The sequence below is a fragment of the Cyprinodon variegatus genome, unplaced genomic scaffold, assembly GCF_000732505.1.
Source record: "Cyprinodon variegatus isolate N-32 unplaced genomic scaffold, C_variegatus-1.0 Scaffold311, whole genome shotgun sequence".
In the NCBI taxonomy this organism is placed as follows: Eukaryota; Metazoa; Chordata; class Actinopteri; order Cyprinodontiformes; family Cyprinodontidae; genus Cyprinodon; species Cyprinodon variegatus.
Genome location: NW_015150764.1, coordinates 22340 through 48525, shown reverse-complemented (window position 1 = coordinate 48525; position 26186 = coordinate 22340). Strand labels below are relative to the sequence as shown.

The following is a 26186-nucleotide window of genomic DNA, read 5'->3' as shown; positions in this document are numbered from 1 at the left end:
GAGGAGTGTCTGTTATAATGTGGGGCACGGCGATCTGAGCACTGACACCGTATTGGCTGAATCCAAAGGTGTTCAGGTTGTTTGTAAGGGATTAAAGCACCAATTTCACCAGATTTTCAATCATCGTCAGTCTTTAAAAAAAAAAAGGAAGTATTTCATGATTTGGCATGGCTCCCTGTGCAGCTGTTGCCTCCAGAGAACAGATCATTCCCTACTTTCTTTAAAAATAAAGGCCTAGAACAGATAAATAAGATCCAGCCTGATGTAGAGGCTGCAGTCTGTTGACATTCATACAATGTGATACAGGGGGAGGAACCAATTGGACTGGATTTAGCTTTAACAGCCCTCCCCGATGAAATGAAAACAGATCTGTGCTTTGGGGGCAACATGAAAGTAGATTTTTAAACAACCTAGAACCTCCATCTGAAGCCGGCCAGCCCAATGACAGCCAAGGACATTCAATCATCGGGGCTTGGGTGGGTGGGTGGGGTGGGGGGACTTCGGCTGTTTCATCCTGAGAGAAAATCCGAGTGTGAAACCTGTGTCTCATGATCCTAAAGAAAAAAAAAAGTCAAATAAAACTATAGTCGATTTTTCGATCCCTTCCCCCTTTGACCTATAACCCCCTGCTGGATTTGGTCCACAGAGTATTAAACAGCGAGAGTGAGGCAAAACCTGATTGGCCTCCTGTGTCCCGCTGTGCAATCTTGCACAACAGCTGAGCAGAGAACAAAAGCAGCTGGTAAAAAGTCGGCATGTATCAATTTTCTTCCAAAACGCAGACCCCCCCACCAAACAGAGGGTGGAGTGATATTTGGGATTAGAGGACAAAACTTAAGGAAGTAGATAAAGACAGAGATTGGGGACAGTGGGGGGAGGACATTCCACAATGAGGCCGCTGTGGCTCACTGACGACAGCAGACCTGAAACAAGCACAGCAGTGTCCGATAACCACAAAGTGGCTGCTGCATATGTAACAAACGCTTCAGCCTCAGAAGACGCGCCTTCCTCAGTGCCAACAGAAAAACCTCTCATCCTGGTCCCAAGCCCAAGTTTGCCCACAAGTGCGAGTCTCAAGTTCATTTATCTCCTGTAGAAAAAAACATCTGAAATCCAGTCTTTCCTAGTTATACAACCCTTGTTCACCTTCCTAAGTGGTTTGTCTTTTCACAAAGAGGAACCAGCAGTCAATGATGGGATGGCCTATTTAAAGAAACAGGTGCCACCCTGTCGCACTAGAAGCCTCGAGTGATGCGTCCCATCTAGGAGAGCGTCAGAATGAAGGGGTGTGGTCTCCAACCGGCAGAGAGAGAAAGTGAGAGAGGTGAATTTAACAGAAACCTGGACTTAAATCCTCTGGTTTCTATGTCCGTGTGTGTGCAGGCCACTCACACAATTAACAAATTAAAAATCTTAGTGCATCCTCCTCCTCAAAATAAAAAAAACAACATCCAACAGAAGAAAGAAACAATAAAAGCAGGAAAAAAAAATATCTTGTTTTGTTCCCCAAATTTAAAAAAATGTCGGTCATCACAGCTTCCTTGTTATCAATTTTCCTTTTTTCCCTCGTTTTTCAATTTTCAGCCACAAAAACAAAGAAAAATATATGCTTTACAAAAAAATGGTTCCTGGTGGACAGGAATCAGTGTATGTGACTGAGGTTGACGAAGCCCCGCCTCGTTGCCTTCGCTGTGCTGATGTCCGAGAGCCTGGTCCTCCACTGTAGTGCAATGGTGCGCTCCAGGTGGGGGCGGTCCCCGCCTGAGCCCAAAGGGGGCGCTACAGAGAGCCGGCAGCTGCAGCCTGCAGCTCCTGGAAGGTGCTGTCGAAGCAGCGCTTCAGGTCCGAATAGGTGACGACAAGGACGCTCTTCTCATCCCTGGAAACCAAGCTGATCTTCTCAGGAACACCCGCGTCCAGCTGCACCAACAAAAACAGGGTTTAAACAGGGTAACTGACAAATGATAAGTATAAAGGAACTATACAGGCATATTAGTATCCAAGCAGAACCCGTAGTGAGAACTGACAAGTATATTTTTATTCAGAAAAACACTGACCTATTGATATTTTGTCAAGTACAAGAGGTATAGGTGTTAAACAGCCTGAGACACATTTAAAAGAGGAACAAGAACTTGTGATAAACTTCTAAGATGGTTCATATTCTGTTCTGTTTGCAGCTCAGAATTCAACACATAAGGTTTACAGTAAGTTCTTGTTTGCACGTTTTTACCACTACAGGATAAAAAAAAAACAATTCCTAAGCTTGGGGCTGGGTGATGTGGCTTAAAAATCTCAGATTCTTTTAATCAAATTAAAATACTTGATTTTTTCCCCCCTAAAGTTTCATAATAAAAAATAAAAAATGACATATAACTGTCATTTTTTACATATAAAAACAATCTTCTTTTGTAAACTATCCCCATTAGGAGGTGATCTTAATTTAAAGGGGGAAAAAATGAAGATGTGAAATTGCAAAAAAAAAAAGTTTCAACACAATGAAAACGTAATACTCAATGTTTGTAACTGGTGGAAATCACACATTGAGATAGTTTATCATTTGTAAAGTATAAATGTAAAACACAAAGTGATGAGCTGATTTCTCTGAGCTATGGAAGCCAAATGAAAGCAGCAGTAAAAAATAACAGACCCTACATTTTGAAAAAATAATTCTTCCTAAACAGAAAAATCAATCACCCGTTTTTATTGCTTATCCCATGCCTCAGCTTTTTTGCCATTTTAGACAAAGGAAAGCAAATAATTAGTATGGTTGACAACAGGAGGAAAATATGTCAATTTCAATGTCTTTGGTGTATTGCTTGAAGGTTTATACCCAAAGGCAGAGGCACATTCAATCAATACATCAAATGTTGTTGCAGAGGACTGAGTACCATTTGTCATACTATCAATACCCATTTACCTGGACATTTAATTTCTGTTAGACCGACTTAAACCTAGGTCCCTAAACCTAAAGTTCTGGTCTCAAATTTTTAAATAATGACATATGCAACTCCAACACCAAGCTTTGATGAGGTAACTTCTGAAGCTTTTTAGAAGGAAAACAAACAATACACAGTCTTGTCAATTTTAAACACGTCTAAAATTGTGCACATAACCTAATAAGGCTGGGCGTTACGTTTTTGGCCAAACAAAAACAGAACAAATGCTTCGCTGCTCAGCTGCTAAGCTCCAGCATGGTAAGTTTTAGCAACAAAATCCCTGCCCATAATAAGGTGACCAAACGTCCTGTTCTTGATGATCTGAACCCCCCAGAATCATCCATGCAAATGGCTCCTGATGAATGAGAAAATCATTATAGCACGCATACTGTGTGGAAAGCATGTTCCTTGAACGCACAGGTGGTCGCACACCTTAAAGTTAGTCAGGGGGAGAATAGCTGAGGGCAGGATGCATGTAAGAGAAGGGTGTAGGTTTCCATCACTGACGTTTATACTAATTATTATTACAGAATATGTGAATTGATTCAGTTTGTTTTGACTAAACTGATCCTTATAATGTGTAGTGTTGTAAAACGCTCACAGTGCCCAGGTAAAAAAAAAAAAGGAGTTTAATGGACTTGGCATAGGCAACATCCACACGGCAGTCCTGAATGCTAAATTCCGATTTGTTTGTGAAATCAGATTCTTTTGCCTGGTCGTTCACATTTACAAATAAACGTGACTTGTCTGTGATCTCCTGTGCCAACTGCATTCACACAACTTAAGTGTCCCGCATGCGCAGTAGAGGATGCAAAGACATCACAAGCAAGCGTGCTCTAGTGTTTACAGAAGTACAAACAGATGGTAGTGCTGGAGAGCATGTAGCGAACTTTCATTTCTTTCCCAACCTCAGCCAGTGCATTAAAACACAATTTCAAGAGGGTATTAAGGGTGCTCTCTGCATTATTGTCCGCCGTGGTTGTTGTTTTTCTTTTTAATTCTGAGTAGCGAGACGCAGAATAATGACCTTTGTTGAGTATTAGTGGCGAAAAGTTAGGATGAATGCGACCTGGCCTTTCAGACACAGATATGTATCGGATTCAGGACCACATAGAGAGCTGGAAAAACCTGTATGCGTGTTGTTCAGACTGTCATAAAAAGATCCGACACATCGTGTACGGGCTGACGGATTGGGGTCACTTCAGGAGGGTCTGTGAACGTAGCCATAATAACTTTGAGAAGCTCTACAGGCATCTGTAGTATTTTTAAAGCTTTTTTTTTCTGAGAATTTCTCATAATTTATATCAATATCAGAATTATATTGTTTCGACTGCAACTAGTAATATATCATGATATAAGTTTGGATCATATCTTCTAGCCATAGAACCTATTTTGCAAAACAAAGCTGAGACCAAAAGAATTTTTGTTTGGCTGAAGAGAAAAAGGGGGAAATAGTGAGAGGATATCAGAGTTATACTTACAGGCTTAAATTGTGAGGATTTAATTCATGATCAAACAACAGGCTACTTTTAAAATAACTTAAGTCGAACCGAAACTAATCAACGACTTCAATGTGTTTTCATTAGGCTGCTAATATGTAGGAAACAATGACTTTACTGACTTTGTTGAGGCAGCTGACAATGTGGCTGAGGTCAATCCACGGCGTCCCTGCTTCCGTCACCTGGTGAAACAGGTGATCCCGGAAAAGCTTCAAAAGGTAGCGGTCACCTGTCTCAGACCACGCCGGGTCCTTCTGAAACCTGGCAAAAAAAAAACAGGTAATTAAAGAATAGCAAATTAAATCCAACAAACAATATCTAGAGTAAACCCAAACCCAGAAACAGGCTTAGTTTCTTACTCTGGTCGCTCGTTGATGGTTCCAAGTTTGGCAAGCAGGCGAAAGAGGCGGCCATTTTGTACCTCCTGAAACCACAAACAGACGTCTTGACTTAGAAAACACCTTCAGGAATGTAACTAATATATCATCCCTGCGTATTTATTGTTGAATCCCAAGTCTATATATTAAAACCTTGAGGTTGTCAAACTCGATGGACGGGTGCTTGGAAACAGCTTTTATGTCTAATGAATAAAACTACACATAGAAAGTACATTTCCACTGTTACTGTTGACTACACTGTGAGCAGTGCTGAAATGCGAAGTGAGGAATAGCCACACAAAAAGAGAAGAACTTGTTTACAATTTTAATTCTCGAAAGGCCACACATCGTTAAGGTGATTAGTATTCATTGTGAACTTGATTTGAAGACAACACTCCTGAAACTAAAAGCTATGCCATTTGACCTTTTGCCCGAAACAAAAAGAAAAGGGTCCGTTTTCAAAAGACACTTCCTTTTTATCATAAATGAAGCAGAAGCTGCAGCAACATAGTTGTGTTTGCAGCCTCACCTCAAACCTCAAATCCAACAAAGAGGATTGTTGGTTTTAGTGTGGTTTATATATGCAGGATGTTTTTCTTTAAGTCCTAAATGAGTTTCTGTCTTCAAGACCTTTGTAAACTCTCCACCAGCATGCAGTCTGTTACTCCATAGGGCTTGCAGCATTTTTTTTTAACTCGGACAGGTTTTGAAACTTGATACTAAAGGTCAGAACACACGGAATCTGGTTTTGTGACAGATCCAAAAGAAAATCGTGTCGGACGAGGTTGTGGCGTTTAGCGCTCATTGAAAGGGAATGTGGTTGACCACTACCGCCATCATTTTCTGCAAGGTATGTGTAGGTCAGACTGGGATATTTTAGCCTGACTACGCAGTAATTAAGCGGCAATGTCATGAGTCTGACAGGAAGAGAGAAGCATTTAAAAAGTAAAACACATCTGCTTTCGGTGGAAAATAGAAAATATAATCTGTTAGAAAGAGTCTGTTTTTGGGTCACAAATCGCGTATAGAGCAAGCAGGACAGGTACCCGCAAAAATAATCAATGAAGGAGGACAGCAAAAAGATAAAGTAAGATAAAGCTCTTTGAGCCTCGCAAACAAACATTAATACAAGAGTATAAAAAGTCTTGTCTGATCTTGTTTGAGATGATGCACAGACACGTTGAGTGGTACTTTAAAGTACCTCTGGTTTTTTTTTTTTTTAATTCATTAATTAGACAAAATTATCATAATCTGTCCAAGTCAAATGTGAGAAATTATTTAAATCTGTGTGACAAAGGATAAGAAGTGGGGAACCCTGTCTAGTCTGAGCCTCTCTATACGCAGTCAGTTGGATGCAACTGGTGACCTATCGCTTACCTGAGCTTGGGATCTCTGCAACTCCTCCAGAGTTATCAGACTTCTTTGCTCCTTCTCTGATTAATCCTTTAATTACTCCTTCTACATCAGAAAAGCTGGTCTGATGGGCATTGGGAGGACCTACTCTATCCTTTCTTTGCCTGTATTTTATACAATGGCAGATGAAATCGAAAGCGTGGCTTGGTTTATTATTAATCAAGATAGAGAATGCCGTCACAGGATGCGGCGTTACCATGTCAGGATTCACCACATAATTCCGAGGTGTTCAGTTTCTGGAGATTCACCATCTACTTCAGAAACTCGGGAGCTGACGGGGATTGCTGCCAGCTCTACCATCGTCACACCCAAGCCTAGTTTGATGACCTGCTTACTCGCATTGGTGCCCACATCTCCTACCAAGACACCAACTACAGACGGTCAATTTCTCACTAATCCTCCTTCAGGCAAGGTCCTTTCTGCTCCTGTTTCTATATTGGTAATGTGATTGGTCATAAATAACGGGATGAGCGCAAAAAGCGATGATAAGTTTAACTTCCATGGTAGAAGAATTCCTGGGTTTTCTCTGTGTGGCGCATCGAGCAGCAAAAAATGTAATTTTTCCAAGTCCAGCAGCTGCTTCTTGAGGCTGCTTCGGCTGTGTCAAGATGTGCTGCTCCTGCTGTTCGAAACGTGCTACAGGACCTTTTCAGGCATCTTGATGCGTATTAACCATTAACTTTGCATGTAAACCAGCTGCTTTTGCTGCTTAAATTGTGTGCAGTCTGAAGCATTAGAAGAAAACCACAACTGTTTAAAGCTTGGGATACTTTATATAATCTTCCTTCCTTACCTGTGTGATGTTTTCCTTGTTCTTTGTCCTCGCCAATCTTCCCTAACAAAACTAGAGGCTGTCAGCTTGTAGCTATACTGATATGGGGATTACGTTAAACTCAGAGGGGGACTATTTACTAATTAGGTCTTCCAAGGGCAGTGAGTTGCAATGCATTTTTAAGGGGATCTTAAAAACAGGGACTAAAAAACACCCTATGGATTTGTGTTTGTCTTGATTGTTTTAAACTATGCATTATGTTTCATTCCCTTCGCAAATCGTGTCTTACCAATTGTTGTTTTATAAAAAGTAATAAACTGGAAAGATAGTATGCATCAACAGGTGTGGATCTCTGAAAACCTTTGTGCTGGTTTGTTTTCACAAGCTTCTCAGACGAGACAAACTTTAAAAACTACTACGATCATGACCACATGACCACCGACATACCAGCGGTGTTGCAACACCCCAACCCCACAAAAACAACCTAATTTTCACATGTACGGACGTAAAGACAGGTGTACAAGTCCTAACCAGTTCTTCATATAAACACATGCAAGTTATCTTCATAGAGTGGGAGAACAAAGTAAATGGAACATTTTTCACATTGTAACCCTTCATCTGAATTTTCACAAACTTCCCCATCCTGGAAAAATAAAGGAGCATTGGTGGGATTTATACCGTTTTCGCTCCTTATGTGATTCTGCTGAATCAGCTTTAGCATTTTTTATCTATTTACTCTCTAAAACTACATATCAGAAACTCGCATTTTATTTTTCAGTGTTTTTAAGTCTGTCTTCTTTTAACAATGTGATAGACTATAAATTACAAATAGTTTCCTGTGGTTTAATACAAATAGAGTTTTCTGTGTTTTTTTTCATAACTGTCCACGTTATGCATTTACCACTGATGCTATTTACTTTATTGAGGAAAAAAAATATTGAATTTTTTAGTAGCTTTATTTCTCTGTGAGAATGTTTTTTTCCTTAATGGTTTATTTTGGTCTTAAGAGCATAAAAGTCCTGCATCATGGGAACCAAAATATTACTGTTTACAAGGAAAAACCATTTCTAGGTTCTTATCAGTTTATCCACCAGAAATCGACTTTTACTTTGAGTAACCACCATGAATTTATCAATGACAAGATCAGTGATTATGACTTAGCATTGTGAGGTCTACTAAAAGTTAAAGTGGCACAGCTAATTAAATGCTGCTGAGAAGTAAATACATAACAGCTAACACATGAGAAAATTATATCTCCCCTTCTTTATGGAAGGCTTGCATTCATCCAAACAATATGCTTAAGATGTTCTAGACACCAAAAGCACTACCTGGTCAAATAAACAATGCACTCAGTTTTAGATGAGGAGACATCGAGCCAACAGAGAAACAGAGACAAGCTGATAAACAGGAAACTCTACCCAACATCATAGAAACCAGCAGATGATAAGCAGGGCTGAGCAGAGCTGCCACAACTTACAATTCAAAATAGAAATGTTTTCATTTATTTTTTTTTGTGTGTGCAAAACTCTACACGTCTGTTCCTTTATCTTGATACCATCCTGTTAGTCCTGTAGAAGCAAACTCTACAATGCATCGATGCAAGTTAAAGAACACAGAGAGAACTTTGTTGGCGTACCACACCAGAGTCCAGGAAGGGAAGAGGAACTTGGTGGATGTAAGAAATAAATACATGCAAAGGGTTGCAATTTCACACATTCAAACCAATATGAGGAAACCATCTTTAAGAGAGGACAGCGAACATTTTAATACACTATAACATCCTGTATTCGCACAACTTCCCTCTTCGCTTATTAGGTTCCTTCCTCCTCAGCTACCAGAGAATATCCAACACTGACTTCTTTATGCTTTCACTAATTTCCCATTACCTTTGCAAGGTCCTCCTCGATGACATCATTCCTCATCTGCGATGCATCGAGTTGCGTATAGAAGCGTGCTCCAATCATGGGCATGATGTCATTGACGCTGCGCAGACGGGACTGATCAGTCAGCAGGTACCTGCGCAGATTGGCAAACAGATCAGCACTGCAGAACAAATGCATCTCCTCTACAATTAAAGGCAATTTCAATTTTTACTGTAGATCGCTGAATGCAATGGAGGGAAGTAGGGTCTGTGATTTCTTTAAAATATGAAAAGATTTGTTTTGTCAAGTTTCATAGTTATTATAGGAACACATTGTAAAGCTAAAATGTATTACATGAAAAAAATTCTGACCCTCACAGTTTGGTGTTCCTAGTTTTTCTTTTGCAAAATTAAAACTTTTGTTAGAGCTAAAAGTAAACATTAACACTAATGTCCTTTGATTTTGTTAAAAAGTGGTGCAAAGTGCCTTTTCTTTGTTAAAGCGTTAAATATATATCTTCAGAATCCAGAAGAACAGAACATGACACCAGCTTGTTGCTGCTGGAGGTTTCCATAACTCTCTTGACGTCACAAGTTCAGCATAAAAGTCTATAGAGCGATTGTACAGCAACATAATTTACATTTGTATGAAAAGCTTCCTTTTTTTTTTACTTTCTCTCACACCCTCATTTGTAAAAGAATGAGTTTTAATTTTACTTTGATGTAAAAAAAACAAAAAAACAAAACAAAGTAAGATAGAACAGTTATCTAAAAGTCCAATAATGAACATTTGCTAGATTTGAAAATGGTTCGAATATCTTTCAAAAAGGGCCCAAGCTCAGCTAGTTTGGATGGAGAGAACCTGTAAACATTCATTTCTAAGTCTTGCCAGAGTTTCTTATATGGATTTAGGTCTGGACATTCTTACAATAATAGTTTGGCTGCGTGTTTAAGGTCACTGTCCTCCAGCAAAGTGAACTTTTAGCCAAGCTTTAAGTCTTTTTAGCTGCTGAAAGGTTTTCATTGAAGGCTGCCCAGTATCCACACATGACCATGTTGCCTCCATCATGTTTCACCATGGACTTAATTTACACACGTTTTAAAAGAGGGGCCACAAAATCCAACCATAATCAATTTCTACCTTTATAATAAAATCTATTGCTTCTTCTCATCCCCTGTCATTATAGGTTGATAGTCCTCCTAATTATGCATGACCATTTAACAGGCTGCAGTGAGGAATTGTATGGGTTGGGAGGGAGAATCCTAATTTTACATATTATGGTCTGTGTTTTTTGTTTTTGTTTTTTTGTGAGGAAAAATCAAAAGGCTTTAGGTGGATACGATTGCTTTTGCACAACCTTGCATTTAGTCAATTCCTAAAGGATCAGATTAAAACCCCTGGCAGTACAGAGCTCCATACAAAGCTTAAATGTGTCGCCTATTAGCATGTTAACATAAAACAATCTAGATAATTTTGGGTTCCTATATGAAAATTCTTTAACCTTTTTAAGGAAGCAATACTTGGCTTTTGGTTGCTTTAAATTGGTTTTGCAAATCTGACTGAGGCTTAAACACTTGTATAAAAATAAAATAACCTTTTTTTATGCAGGAAAACCTAAAATCAATTTCAGGGACCCTAACCCTAATTTTGTTAGAGGAATTCAGTGCATGAGTTTGGACTAGCACACATTTTGCTTGCTCAGAGTTGTGGTTGTTGTGTATTATGAAGGAAATGGTTTTGAATATCCATTAGGTAAAGAGGGAATTGGATTTAAATTCTGCGGTAAAGACAATCATAACAAAATTATTCAAATTTCTTTTGGAAACTAAACACATCACTAGGCTAGCCAAGAAAAAACACCTATCAGAACGGTCATGCTGAAAACTGTACCAAAACATTGCATCTTTCATTCCATGTTTCCTAAACTTTCTTCTGGAGTGATAAACTGGTTTTCTCTGGAGTGATAATTTGAGAAGAGTGCTAGAAGTGGTTCCTTGTGACCTACAGTATACCGTACTCTTACAGAATAAGGTTCTTGAGGTCCGAAGAGTAGTTTATAGACACCAGCTCCATGGCTTTCTGCAGATTCTCCCTCTGTATTCCAGCTAGTGAATTACAGGCCAAAGCCAGCACCACCTTCCCCAGCGATACTAGATCAGCTTGCTGCATAACCAAGACACACAAACACGTATTTACTGCTGCGCAGTGAAACTCAAAAAAGTTATTTTAAGGGAAGTCCAGATGTTGAGAATATTACTGGTTGAGGGGAGCTGTTGCATAAGTACCTGGTACTGTGGCATCAGGGCAAGATGATTGGTCTGACTGTTGTCAAACGTTAAGACATCAAACACGCCGACGCAGTTCACCCGTAACCTTTAGATAAAGAGAACAACAGCCTCTATTAGAATAACTTGTGTGTTCCCTGTTAAGCTAATTTGTTACAGGAAGCTTGACTTGAAGTGAGATATTTATCACTGGTGTGAAAAGAGCCATTTTAGGTCAGATGCAGCAGGCTTTGACAATAACAAAGGTGGACTATGAGGTGAAATGAGATATCTATACCTGGTTTTGCCAGTGATGAGTATCTTGCTGGGGTCCATAACCCGACAGGCAAGGCCGGCTGTGTGGATGGTCCGCAAGGCCGAGCTAAGCTGGACAATGTAGGCCCAGATCAGCGACTCTGGAAGAAGGCCTGCATGCTGCCGTGGTGGAGGAGGTTCATGCTGGCCTGCAAGAGTTCATAAAAAAGAAACAGCCATACGGTCAGCATTTTACACAAACTAAACCTCGCACTGTCACCTTCCACCAGTGGAGTATAAAATAAACACCTTTATTCAGCAAGGTAAGAATGATTCATGCATCTTAGGTTGGGGTTTCAAAAAAAAAAAAACACTACTGCTAGTACTCAGCTGGTCATTTGGTCTAAAATGTAAACAATGCAGACGTGTTTCAAGGAAGCTCATGCTTGAGAAATTTTGTTTACCATAAAAGCTTATCTCCAACCAACTAATTCATACCAATTACTGTGGGTAATGTTAGGAGGCCACAAATGAAAGGGTGTACACTGTTATAAAGAACAACAGTGTGATACTGACCACAAGAAGCCTTGCATAAAACATTCACTTCCTGAAATTACGTTGACGCTGATAAGAATTAGTGCAGTTTTACGCTTCGTCTTTAGGATTATTTTTAACTATTTTTGTTCCGTATAGAGTCAGAAGATGGAGGTTTCTTATCGGTGTATGCTACTAGTGAGACCGACTCACTGCTGTTTTGCTTCCTTCTTTCAGTCGTTCCTGTAAGCAGCCTAAACACTAGCACCTGCCTAGGATCACTTTCAGCCACAGTTTCCTCCAAATCCGCAAGACTTCTTAAAAGGAAACTCGACAACAAACTGAAGGACTGAAACTACATACAGCTTCTTAAAGAAACAGTTTGGGTTTTATGAAGTGAAGATCTGTGGTGTTATTATCAGTAATGGTACCCGGGGTTAGGAAGGGCATTTAGTAGCAAAGACTTTATAGAAATCTCAGAAAGGGGAGTTTGTAGCCACTACTCATCTAAGCAACATCTACTATTATATGTTTGCTGATTTACTCATTTTTATTTTTTTGGTGACAATTCAAAAACATGCAATAAAAGCAGATCAATTTAAAATAGACAAAATGTGATTTAAAAAAATACATTTGTTTAAGAGAAAAAGTCTTCAAAGTGTAAATTTATCACATTCATGATTTATTCAAATGATATTGGAGCTTCATTAATACAGTAGCAACCATTCAAAATGGCCCTTCCCAGTCAAAAGCCGCCCGAAATGCAGCAAAATCCCCTCCAACTTCCAACCACTGGCCTTTTAATGGGTGTGCATATTTTTTTATTCTGACTCCACCCTTTCAAAACAAAATAATGATAACATTACAAAGTTTGACCAAATTATTAGCTTAATATGGGATAAAGTGAGGAAAATAAGTATTTAAATACCCTGCTATTATTTTCAAGTTCTCTCACTTAGAAATCATGGAGGGGTATGAAAATTGTCATTGTAGGTGCATGTCCACTGTGAGAGACATAATTTAAAAAAGAATATCCAGAAATCACAATGTATGATTGTTTTAACTATTTACTTGTATGACACAGCTGCAAATAAGAATTTGAACACCTGAGAAAATTGATGTTATTTTTTTGGTACAATAGCATTTTTTTTGCTAATTCTAGAGGTCAAATGTTTCCTGAATTTTTTTCACCAGGTGTGCACACACTGCAGGAGGGATTTTGGCCCACTCCTCCACACAGATCTTCTCTAGATCAGTCAGGTTTAAGGGCTATCACTGAGAAACACAGAGTACGAGCTCCCTCCACAGATTCTATAATAGGTTTAAGTCTGGAGGCTGGAAAGGCCATACCAGAACCTTGTTATGCTTCTTCTAGAGCCAATCCTTGGTTATCCTGGCTGTGTGCTTCAGGTTTCTGTCATGTTGGAACCCCATTCTTGACCCATCTTCAATGCTCTAACTGAGGGAAGGAGGTTGTTCCCCAAAATCTTGCAATACATGGCCCCACTCCTCTCCTTAATACAGTGCAGTCGCCTTGTCCTACGTGCAGAAAACACCCTCAAAGCATGATGCTGCCTCCCCCATGCTTCACAGCAGGTAAGGTGTTCTTGGGATGCTACTAATCATTCTTCTTCCTCCAAACATAGTTAGTGGAATTATGACCAAAAAGTTCTATTTTGGTCTGATCTGACCACATGACTTTCTCCCATGACTCCTCTGGATCAACCAAATGGTCATTGGCAAACTTTAGACATGTGCTGGTTTAAGCAGGGGAACCTTCCATGCCATGCATGATTTCAAACCATGACGTCTTAGTGTATTACCAACAGTAAGCTTGGAAACGATGGTCCCAGCTCTTTTCAGGTCATTGACCAGCTCCTCCCGAGTAGTTCTGGGCTGATTTGTTACCTTTCTTAGGATCAATTAGGCCCAACGAGGTGAGATCTTGCATGGAACCCCAGTGCGAGGGAGATTGACAGTCCTCTTTCATTTTCTAATGATTGCTCCAACAGTGGACCTTTTGTCACCAAGCTGCTTGGCAGTTTCCCCGTAGCCCTTTCCAGCCCTGTGGAGGTGTACAATATTTTCTCTAGTGCCTTTGGACAGCTCTTTGGTCTTGGCCATGTTAGTAGTTGGTTTCTTACTGATTGCATCGGGTTGACAGGTGTTTTTATGCAGGTAATGACCTCAAACAGGTTCATCCAGTTTAAGATAATAAATGAAGTAGAGGTGGACCTTTTGAAGGCAGACTAACAGCTCATTGAGGGTCATTATTCTAGCTGAAAGACAGGTATTCAAATACTTATTTTGAGCTGTATCAGACAAATAAATAGTTTTTAAAAAAAACATACAATTTTAATTCTGGATTTTCTTATTTTAGATTATGTCTCTCACAGTGGACTTACCCTTATGATGACAATGTCTAACACCTCCATGATTTCTGAGTGGGAGAACTTGCAAAATAGCAGGTGTTCAAATACTTATTTTCATTACTGTATAGTAAATGATTTTTCAGGTCACTATTAACACCCATTGCAATTTAGAGGGTCAGATTGGTCCTTGTCATCTGATCCAGAGCACAGCTTTAGCATAGCCTGAGCTCCCCTTAAACATGGGAGCTGACTAAGCTTAAGGCACCAAACATGACACTTAACCTGATCAAACATTATTTTTTCTCTTACATAGAATTTAATCTAGAGGGGTAAATGTGGTATTGTCTTTAAAAGTAACTCTAGCTTCTCAATTCTCTCTCTTGGCAGAAAGTTACATAGATTTTATTTATATATATTTTCAGTCTTTTAAAGTGTATATAGTTTGAAAATGATTTCCAAATCACTGCAATTTTTTTTTTGCATTTTACAAAAAATCCCACTTTGAGATTCTATTTTAAAACATGCACAAAGAATCAGAGCTGACAATTTTAAGCATCTTTATATAGCACAACTGCCATTTTATAATTTAGTGTTCTTCAAGAAATAAAGAACATGATTCCGTTAAAGGACATCCGTAACCTGCTAACATCTTTTTGTATTAAAAGCAGAAAGACTTCTGCTTTTTCTGACTTTATTTAAAATGTTTCTCCTGTGATAATAGCTAACGTCTTACTTTTATTCTGTAAAAACTTCATATGAAAGAGTGTTATCGTCAGCAAGAGCTGTTAAAGCTCAGATATGAGGCGATCTATGATCAGGTCCTTAAGTCATCAGATGGCAATTAACAGCTTTTTTTTTCTGATGCATTAGCTGAGAATATAGCTTCACACTTAATGAGGATATTTTGTGAAACATTTCACATATTTGTGAAAGAAAGAAAAATTGTTCCGGACTAGCCGGTTGCCGTCTTGCTGAGGGTTTATTTAAATTTTTTCAGAAGTTAACTGCAATATACCACATCAGTCTACCACAGAGGGGAACTAAATTCACAAAAACTCACAGCAAAAAGTCCAAACTATCCCTGTAAGACTAAAATTAAGCCATTATTTAAAGCTGTCAAGCAATGTAGTACTTTTTATTTGTAAAACATTACATATGTGTGCGACATGAGCTGGCCTGGATGCGATGCTTCCAAGAGAAACAAACAGATTTAAATAGATAAGTGGCAATTACCTCACTACCGATCAAGTAAACAGAAGCTGAATGTGTGAAGAAGAGTGGTGATGAGCGGCTGAGGTAAAGCTGGTTCTATTTCAGAGTAAAGGCAGAGGGAGGCGAGGGGGAGCACTCACCCCACTTCCTCTTTGTGAAGTACGAGTCTGCTGCTGGGTCGTTAAAATGCCTGCTGAACATCGTTTCTGCACCTGCATGGAAGTCGTATGAAAAAACCAAAGCTGGAAAAAAAATGTGGAGAAAACAAAAGTTAGAACCCAGAATAACAACATAACTAAACAAACAAGATACTTCTGCTACACGGAGCTGCTGAACTTTACAACAGAACGCCACACGAGACGTTTACTGTAACTTAACGATGGCACACTCACAGTGGTCTCCAAAGGCCTTAGTTGTGAAGACCTCTCTCAGCGTCACTGTGTTCGAGTGCTGAATCTTCTTCCACATGTCGACCAGCATCATGCATTTGGTATTAACAAGGCGGAAACCTGGTCACAGTTACAAAACACAGGAGTAACACTTGTGAACAAATGTCTTTCAATCTACCAACACCTACGAAGCATTTAAATTTGTAAACAACAGATTTCAATTAGGTTCATTTAGAAACAGTCGGATTTTCTACGAAGAGCTGATGGTGAGGGAGAAATGGGCTCATAAATGCATCCTTTAAATATTATTAGATATAACTACTTTATTTAAATCAAAACCTGAGTGAATTAACCAACAAAAAACATTCTTCGATGTTCTGTGAAAAAAGAAAATGTACGCTGTAGTGACGTTTATTACCCTGTATCCTCCTCAGGCAGTATGGCAGGTCATCTTTGCTGTTGACCGCCTTGTAGCAGGAGGTGATGTAGCTGAAGTTGCTGGTTTTCTGCATGCGGTTGGGTGGAGGGAGAGGCTCGAGGGGAAACAGGCTGTGGTAGCTGTCCACCTCGGACGGTACATCTGACGGAAGTGGTTACCAAAAATCAGGACACCGATTGAAACACATACATCAGAATTATTCATATGCCCTGAAATTTTCATAATTTGTCAGAATACAACCAAACCTTGATGTACTTTTAGATAATGTACAGCATCACACTATAACAAAGTGGTGTCTTTCAATTGGGAAAGGTTTAAAGTGCATTTCTATTTAGTCCTATTTCAACAGTAGCAGTTGGGGCAACAAGCCTTTTGAGTAATGCCTATCCTTGCTGTGCACATCTAATTATTGTGTTCATCTCTAAACACAGCTTAAAGGCCAAATTGGATGGAGCGTATACATTTTTATTAGATGCTACATGCCATAGAATGGATTTAGGTCAGAGCCTTGATTTGATCATTCAAACAAATTGATAAGCTTCAATCCAATCTCTGGCCGGATGTTTGTGATTCAGTCTTAACTCTTCAGCAGGTTTTATGACTCGTCTGTTGTTCCATTCATCTCACTATAAACTTATAAGCTTTCCTGTTCATGCTGAAGAAAAGTAACACCACAGCACGTTGATAGGGATGGTATGTGAGGAATGTTTTTAATAAAGGACTAAAAGGGACATTGTGGTCATCTGTGAACCAACAGAAATACTCCCTCCCTCTCCCATGCATGGAGCTGTTGAAGAACTTTTAATCCTGCTCATTTATCTAAAAATACATTTTAAATTTGATTATTCTAATTGGATGAAAGAAAAAACATATATAATCGGTTTTCTCCACCAACCGGCAAAGAAGTGAAAGCTTACCTGGGTTCTCTGAGTGGTCAATTTGGGCCATGGTTATTAGATGCCTGTGAATTAGTTCCTAATGGAGGAAACAAAAGGAGATTATAAATCATACCCAATACAGAAAGGAAAACAACATGCTGCTTGGTGAAAAAGCAAACAGGCCAATCAACTGATACCTGGCGGAGCTCATCAGCCATGAAGAAGGACGGGGCGTTGGCTTTTGGCTGCATGTAAGCCACATGGGGGGCAGTGGGGGGGTAGATATGGAAGGTAGGAAACACCTGCAAAGAAACCAGAAAACCCCCGCTTCCTTTTTATCAAAAAATCTAAACAGATGATACGTCTTAGTTTGTTTTCTTTTCCCAGCCAATATGAACTGCCTAAACCGACCTTAATCTGAATCAGGTGATGACGCGTGAAACTAAAATAAATTTGACACTTAGCAGACCAAGAATAACTCCAGAGATCCAAGTCTACAGTAGACTACATACCAACATAAAACTAAATCACAGTGAAAAGATTTCCAAAGATGCTACATCTTGGCGTGGTTGCTAAACACATTCATTGCAAGTCGATGGGCTCCCTTGCTTGTCGTACCATCCCTGCCATTGGCACTGGGGTGTTGTCTGTGTAGAAGTACGTCGTCCCCCCTACGGTCTCTTTCTGAATGACGTGTGCGCCCTGGTCAGACGCAGTGGTGGGCACCATATAGTTGGCAGGGTTCGGGGTGTGACTCCGTCGACGAGGGGCGGGTGAGGTTTGAGGCGTGATTTTTGGGGAGTGGAGAGGAGATGATCCAGCAGACAAAGACATACCTTAAAAAAATAAATAAAATATAAACATGAATAGGCAGCAAATTCCAAATAACATGCAGATCAGATTGGGGATTAACCTCACCTGGCGCCAAAGCAGCTGTGGAGCCCCCAAGACCAGGATGAGCAAAGAGCGGAGAAGGGAAGGCCTGAACTGCAGACTGCGTCATGGCGGCCATTCTCGGAGCGCCCTTAGGGATGAATTCGCTCGCTGTCGGGTTAGGAGCCTATTAAAGAAGGTTAGGAGTCATATATAGAAAAAAATACATTAAACAAAAGGCTCAGCCTTTGGGAACCTACTTCTATAAAAGTGCAGATTCAACTGCTCACCTTTCTCCTCTGGGAAATGCTAAGAGCACCGAAATCACTGAACAGTGACGAAGTCGAGGAGTTCACTGGATCTGTCAGGGACCAGGAGGTACAAATTGAGAAGCGTCCCTTTTAAATATGTGGGAAAACAAGTGTCAAAAACACAGAAGCTCTGTTTGGGGATCCTAGGGGTTTTAAACCTGAGTTAAGGATCTGAGGTAAAGCCATCAAAGATCCCTAAAAACACTTAATGTGAGTATGGGTTTTCAGTCAGGAACAACAACAACGAAAAAACTGAAAGCTGTTGAAATACAGACTGGATAAAAAGGACAAAACTAAATATCACATCACAATGATCATTTTATGATTATCAAAGAGGCAGTGAGACCGTATGCTCAATCTGCAATAGATTCCATTCTGCCACTGATTCAGAATAACAACCTTTTTTTACACATAATTAGTCTAAAAGTCTATTTTTCATACAGACTCAGACTCCTTCGCTCTAGAAAAACAAGAGGAAGAGCCGGAAAGTTTCTCCATAATTCTTCAGACCTAGAAAAGCTAAAAATAAATAAATAAATCTCCATACTTTGCAACATCTTTGTGAGGGTGTCTTACCATGAGTGCTGTGGCTGAAATTCTTGGCACCATCATTGAGAAGACTGGGAGAGCTGCTGCTGGTAGTCATTCGCTAAAAACAGCAGCATCAACAACAATTGTCATAACAACAACTAGACTATATAAACCACATATGAGATTACCTACAAATTACCAACATAGGAAAACTATAATTTGCTGTAAAGCTATTCTAATGTTAAAAGGTAAAACTGAATAGGCTTTTAGGTTCAATGCAATGTTTTTATTAAAAAAAAAAAAAAATTTTACATATACATATACACATACATACATACCATATCTTCCATTCTATGGGGTCCTTATAGTAAGATATCACAGTACCCAAACATAAATAAATAAAAAAACTAGGCTTATAAAACAATAAAATTAATCTAACTTAATCACATATAATGACATGACCAAAATGCAAAATCAAGAGCAAAACAAAAGCACAGGGAAGAAGTTTAAAGATTAGAAAATATATTTTGCGTAATTAAGCAAAAATAATTTATACCTAATCCTGGCAATTAGATTGTTATCAAATGTTAACATTTGGAAAGTCCCGTGGTTTAATAGGGCCCTTAAAAAAAGATGACTATTTTACAAGGCGACCACTTTTTATACTAACAATAGTTGTTGGGGTTTTTCTTCCTAATTTTATTTTTCTTGAATTTTAACACCATTTCAGGCCTGTAAGCTCCTAATATGTCGATCTTTTTATCTGTTTATGACAACCCGTCCTCCTACGATCCAAACATGCAAAACCATGCATGGAGCGATTCAGTTTGTTTGGGGAATGGTTTACAAGCCTTTCCAGATTTAAAGAATGCACGCATTGCTTGTTTGTGATCATATCTGATGAATAAGTGTTTTTGTTAAACATGAACCTGAAGGAACTTAATGGAGAATATTCCTCATGGAAACAAGGAGGGTGTAAAGATTTTAGAAATCTTATTATTTGATACCTATTTTCTTTCAAAAGCCTTAATACACCCTAAAACTGTAAACTCACTTTAAGCTTAAAATTCTATTTGATTTGGATTTGTTTTTAATAGCAACACACCCAAAAAAAAATGTAGGATTGTGACGTGGAAGATAAATCATACATTGCTTCATCATTTTGTTATTTTTGTCAGCCAGTGTAGCCTCCATGCGTATTCTGGTCCAGTTTTCCATTGAAATAAAACCCATTGCAATAAATGGCTGTCAAAGGTTACTTCATTAGTAGACAAATTCTACCTGTGTGTAATTGAAACTCTGCAAAAATGCTTCTGTGTATTAAAAAGAGGTTTGTTTGAAATAAAGCATCAATGTTTCTCAAAGAATGTTTCTCAAAAAGAGTTCTGATCTAGGCTGGGTGACAAAAAATATATATATTTTTTTTTCTACTTTGACTTGACTTTTGAACATACCAGATGGGTTAAAAATAATATATTATTCAAGAGTGGCTGAAAGTCTGACACAAGCAAGCAAGAAAACACTAAACAAGTGGAAGTTGGAAGCAGAGATCAAAACTAAACGTTTTGGCCTATATAAAAACTGTGTGTTGAAAAAAACTAAAACTTTTGAAACACTGTTCACTGACAAACGGATGTCTCAGCATTATGCTGTGGGGATGGTTTTCTTCATCGCCGTAAAGTGGGTCAGACTTAATGAAAAGCTAATTGCAGAGCAATACTGGAAATAAACGTGTTAAAGGTTGCATAAAAATCTAGGGAAGAAGTTAACACAGATGCAGAACAACTGAGGAGCAACCTAAATGCCAGTTTGACCATGTGTTATATCAAGTAGACTCTCAGGGTTCTCTAAGACCAGAACTCGGGGAGGACTGATGTCCTGCAGCCGTTAGAATCAAATGGCTAAGGTTCCTGCTCAGCGTGCTAACCTTTTTTTTTTTCCCTCAGTCTCAGTAATGTAAGATGCCATAAGCCAGATTAATATTGTACTTCAATTTAAATTCTACACAGTATCAATCTGATTGGGTACCTGGCTCTCATGTTGAGTTGTCAGCCAATCACAGCAGCAGTGAGGTATGACATTATTGATTTGTTTCACAACTAGCGGAGATAAATCTACCTATTACCAAAATCTGTTCAGGATAAATGGGCAAAAATATTGACGATCCACAAAGGCCTAAATTGTTCCCCTTTCCTTGTTAAAAAAAAAAAAAAAAAAGGAATAGAGGGTTTTCCAACCAAATTCAGCGCAGCCATGTTTGTTTTACTTCAGCCTTCCGCTTGTGGATCATCTCATACACGTCGCTGCATTTCATTGGTTAAGTCCATTTCTGTATTGAGGTTAATGCATCTGCTAGCTTCTGACAAAATTTATTTTCGTGAGTTTGTGCATTTACAAATCTCATGACAATCTTGATTGCAAGGTAATTGTTAATGAGCTAATTATTTGATTCATGCGTGCTGAAGGTGATAATCAAAATGTTGCAGAAGTCGTACAGGTACTGGAGTTTGAAATCCATGAAATTAAAAGCACTGTGTTTTAGAAGGGTTCAGACAAACTATGGGTCTAAATACAAAAGTGAATTTATGAACACTTGAAAATGTGTTATTCTCATTTGAGTTTGGGTTATTTTTGTGAAGGAAAAAAAAAAAAGGCCAAGAGGCTTATTCCAAAAGACATGGTGATTCTGCTAAGTACTGACACCAAGTTGTCAATACTTACTACTGACATACATATGTCTGCCATCGTTTTCTACTCTTCATTTGTAACATGTCTGAAAATCCTGTATCAGCTGTGTCTCTACTCTAGGATTAGGCATTACTTTTTGTTCAGTTAACATAAAATACAAAAAGGTATACTGAGATGTGTGATTGTTAGCTTGTAAAATTCAATGCACACGGCACACTTTTGGTTTACTGCACTATTTTTTTATTTCTATTTTTAACAGCTGGTTAATTATCACTAGTCCTAATAAGCATGGTATATATATTTTTAATACTTTATTTAAATAAGATTATTTTCTGCTCTTATTGCCATTTTCATTTTGTGTTCCTTTCATCGCTGCTCCACTGTAATTTCCCAGCTTCGAATCAATAACATATATCCTATCCAATCCAAAATTGTTTTAAAAAAAGTCTACATCTAGAAATAATGTTTTCAAAGGCACAATACCTTATGATTGGTTATTAGACTTTGTAACTGGATTTTTATAAGGGGGTGTGTATGTCAATATGCATTTAGATTAAAATATAGATATTATACCTGCATCATTGTATATTTCGGCTCTGCTGGGCTTCCAAACCCGTTGACACCAATGAAGCTGCTGCTGAAGTAAGAGTTGGTGAGATTGGCATCACTTAGGGCTGGACCCTCCATCCCTGGGACTGTGAATGGTGAAAAAAATGTATTTATATAGCCAATACTGACTAAATCCAAAAAATGTAAACTGTGGTTACCTCCACACAGAGGTCTCAACAGTAATTACTATGAGGTTTTGTAATTACCCACTCACAGGGCTAATTATAATGCTTGTAAACACTGCACAGAAACTCTTCCGGAGACTGCCACAAGGCAATATGTAGTAAATTTATAAACAAAGTTTTCATTTTCTTTGCCCATCAAAACTTAAGGTAACCCAAGCAGTAGCTACTGCAGGGGAAATCATACAAATATTACTTAACAAGCATTGTTTACACTGAGAGATTAGGAAATCAACTGACATTAAGGCAGCTAGCTCAAGCATGCTAATGATAAACATCAATTAAATACGTTAGGGAAAGTATGCTTATTAAAAATAAAAACGAATTTTAAGCCAACGCTAAAACTACTTATATTCAAATACAATACTAAAAGCAAGAAGAGATTTAAAAAAAAGTTTGATAAACACTCAAACAAGCTAGGCTAGGTCAGCTAATGCTAATTAGCTCATCGCTAGTTACCCAGCTGTCATACAAAAACAACAGGCCCCAATCTGAGCTTCAGAAGTATATTTTGTTCTAAAGCCAGTTAAAGTGAAGCCAGCTGGCAAAGCATAGAGACAGGCCAAATACAAACAAAGCTAAAGAATATATTAATAGCTATGTGTGTCTTAAAAGGTCCTTCTTTGCAAGTTAAATGTCAAGCACGCTGTTCTGAAAGAAACGGGCCGCGCTCAATCCTCGGACTCAATTTGAACATGGCCGCGGAAGGCCCTTTGGAAAAGTCTGGCTCAACCAGCCAAAACCGCGTGTAGCTTTGCTTTGTTTACTCACTGGTAAGCAGCTGTCCGTCCAACGTCGTGCCCGCAGGCCCCAGTGCTTCAGTTTTTTTGGACACACCGGTCCCTCCGCCGCCTGGGCAGACCGGTGCCGTCGTGCCACCGAGGGAATACCCCGCTGGCGTCCCGCCACCTCCAGCCACAGGCAGCGGGACGGGGCTACCGCCGCCTCCGTGCAGCGACATGCTTCCCATGGAGGGATCCTCGTGCAGGAACTGGCACTCATCTCCGTAAAAGCATGTCTTGTCTTTCGCGTAGTATCGGCAAAACTTTACCTTGACATTAGGTATCCCGGTACCCCCGAGCGGAGCAGCGGAAGGTGGGAGTCCACTGTTCATGGCACCGCTGCTCCCGCCGCTGCTGCCGGAAGATACTCAACCATAGAGAAGAAGCGGAGAGCTAGCTGGTTAGCCAGCTACTTTACAAACACTTTCCCCTCAAAGTAGCAAATTGAAACCACCTCAGCTCACGGAAAACATTTATTGCCTCTCATTGTGAATAGAATATTCATTTTTTTCTAAGTAAATATGTCTGCATACGTGGGATCCTGCTCGTCGTTGTTGTCGCTATCCATGCAGCTGCCTTCTTTGCAGGGTAGCTTGTTGTTGTTTTCTACTCGCACTTTGGCTCCAGAGCTGCGAGCATGGCTCTGCATCCTGTCTGCACCCCGCTGCAAACACAAGCAGTCAGATTCACTGCAAATTATAAGATTTGCTAGCTTGATTTTATTTTGTTTTGACAGATAAGTTCATATTAAGAAAAGTAATGATCCAAGTATATAAAAAAAAAAAAATAAATAAAAAAAACAATATTATGGTCAGAGCCGGCCCAAGGTATCAGCGAGGCAGTGTAACAGAGCTCAGTAAATAGATATGCTATTGGCTGTCTTTAAAGCAGTCATCTGACATCATCTATCAGTATGCATGGAAATGGAATGGTTACTTTAGGAAAGAGGATTAAATAGGAGAGATGAAACTAATAATGGATAAATCTTGCTGCGTTTAGACACACTTCCTATTTGGAATTATACCTTTTATTATTTACACATTTTTTGTATCTATTCAGACTTCTGATCCAACATACAGGCTCTGTTTTCAGAACAAAAAGATGGATGGATCCAATTGCGTAACTATCGGTAAGCAGAGACTGCAGTTGCTTAGGGGCCCCATCACTGGCACCTGGTTGCCCCCTTAAGCAATTGTGGACTAGGACGTCTCTTTGCAGATGTAATGGTGCAAAAAATTCCTCTTAAACCCACCTGATACTGGAATAACTGACCGGACCTTATTTATACCCCAACACATGGCAGATTTCAACATGATGGTGAGCCGTTTAAACACGACACCAATAGCAAAGCAGACAGTGGTACTTTTTAATTACTATGTTACTAACTGTGTAAAGTTCATTAGATGGTTGGTAAAAAAAAAAAATACACTCATATAATATGTTTCAAACCACAGTAAAGATCTTAAAAGAACAATGTATTTAAGTATTTTATTTTTTACACTACAACTTGGAATTATGGGTAATCCAGAGCATAGATTAAATCCATAACCATTACGCACAATGTGTTAGCGACGACGGATACCAAAAAGAGGTACTTAAGTGGATTCCAGAAAAGAAAAAGCAAATAAGACCTGCTGGAAGAATGAATAAAACTTCCCAATATAAACACATTCTTTCAAAGAACCAAAGAGGGAGAGGTGGAGGTTGCTGCTACAGTGACTGATGGGGCCCACCAGATAATGTTGCTTAAGGGCCTATTGTTGTGTCGTTATGCCATTGGATGGATCCATCTTTTAATGCTTATATATCAAGGTCATGGGGGGCTACCTATTTCCAGCAATCTATTGGCAAATTTTCCTAGAAACTTTGCCAATCCATCACAGGCAAACACAGAGACACACAACCATGTACACACACAGACATAATTTAGAGACATGACTTAACCTTATCATCATGATTTTAGACTGTGGGAGGAAGCTGCACAGCCCCGTAAAAACAGTTAGTCTATTAAAAAGTCTCCTGTAAAATCAGAAAAAGTAACCATATTTATAGAAAGTTGTTTAGAAAAAGGAGCCACTGGGATGGCCAGCTATAAGGTAAAAGTTTCAACAAAGTTTTCTTAAGGCAGTGGTCAGCTTAGACACCCAATCCAGTTGGGGCCCCACCAAGAGCGCTTAACTTCTTATGCAACATATAGATCCCTACCCTAACATAGTTTATAAGTTTGAATGCTTCCAAAAAAGAAAAATTAAGATGAAGAAAAAAAATCCTTTTTTTTTTTTTTTTTTTTTTCGTTTCCATCAATTGAAAAACAATGATTAATTGTGTTTTGTGATATATTGAACCAACTGTAGGCTTATTGGTATAATAGTTGTGCTGTAGTGGGTGGGTGGTGCTGGGCATAAGAAAAAAACAAAAACCTGGAAGAAATTCTGCTCTGGGCACTATGCAATTTAAAACAGTTCTAGTGTTTCAAGTGGTTCTTCATGCATTTGGAAAAATGAGCATCGTCGCCCCAAAATAAAGGAAATGTAATAATATTGGTTCTTTGTTACATAATACTCATCCTATTTTCACAAAACTAAGTTCCCTTTTGGTTAAAAAAAGAAAAAAATAATGTTATGCCTTTCATAATCACTAGGGATTACCACAATGTCATCAGGAACAGTTGCCATGGCTTTAATATTGAGATATGTTTTTATCCTAAACCATGAATATTCCGGATATTTGAAATGTCTAAGGGCGTGAGTATTTGCAGTTGTCTATTACTTCCTCTTTCATAAACATACTGGTTTAAAATGCTGGCTCACAGCCCCCACAGTTTCACAGTGCAGTTTGAGGTTGAGCATGTAATCCAGGCTGTCAGGAACCCTCATGATGCGGAGAAAGAAATACACAGTCGCAGGTAAGTGACAGCATTTAAGCAGTTGCTAAAGGTTCAAAAAAATATTTATATTACATATATATATATATATATATATATATATATATATATATATATATATATA

At 38.9% G+C, this 26186-nt stretch overlaps 2 protein-coding genes across 2 annotated transcripts in view; one reads left to right on the top strand and one right to left on the bottom strand.

Annotated features, from left to right (window-relative positions):
• Positions 1-1502: 1502 nt before the first annotated feature.
• pan3 (PAN3 poly(A) specific ribonuclease subunit) lies at positions 1503-23510 on the bottom strand. The gene is made up of 18 exons (XM_015384378.1): positions 23168-23510; positions 22179-22300; positions 18963-19035; positions 18366-18436; positions 18121-18262; positions 17821-18038; positions 17400-17504; positions 17242-17299; positions 16304-16465; positions 15889-16005; positions 15637-15738; positions 11422-11587; positions 11145-11232; positions 10883-11022; positions 8884-9013; positions 4795-4859; positions 4558-4696; positions 1503-1920 (listed from the first exon to the last, which is right to left on the bottom strand). Exons 1-18 carry the CDS (start codon positions 23508-23510, stop codon positions 1780-1782), a joined length of 2382 nt encoding a protein of 793 aa, XP_015239864.1. The 3' UTR covers positions 1503-1779.
• Positions 23511-25936: 2426 nt separating this feature from the next.
• Positions 25937-26186, top strand: part of LOC107090784 (receptor-type tyrosine-protein kinase FLT3-like) — a 15779-nt gene continuing 15529 nt past the window's right edge. The window contains exon 1 of the mRNA XM_015384357.1: positions 25937-26083. Within this exon, the coding sequence (XP_015239843.1) occupies positions 26053-26083 (31 nt within the window). The 5' untranslated portion in view covers positions 25937-26052. The remainder of the gene's footprint in view (positions 26084-26186) is intronic.

Coding starts and splice junctions, on each gene's coding strand:
- pan3 (XM_015384378.1), bottom strand. CDS start 23,510: ATGAACAGTGGACTCCCACCTTCCGCTGCTCCGCTCGGGGGTACCGGG. Junction 16,466..17,241: donor TGACCACTCAGAGAACCCAG/GTAAGCTTTCAC, acceptor CACTTCCGTCAG/ATGTACCGTCCGAGGTGGAC. Junction 15,739..15,888: donor TAAGGCCTTTGGAGACCACT/GTGAGTGTGCCA, acceptor TTTTTTTTCCAG/CTTTGGTTTTTTCATACGAC.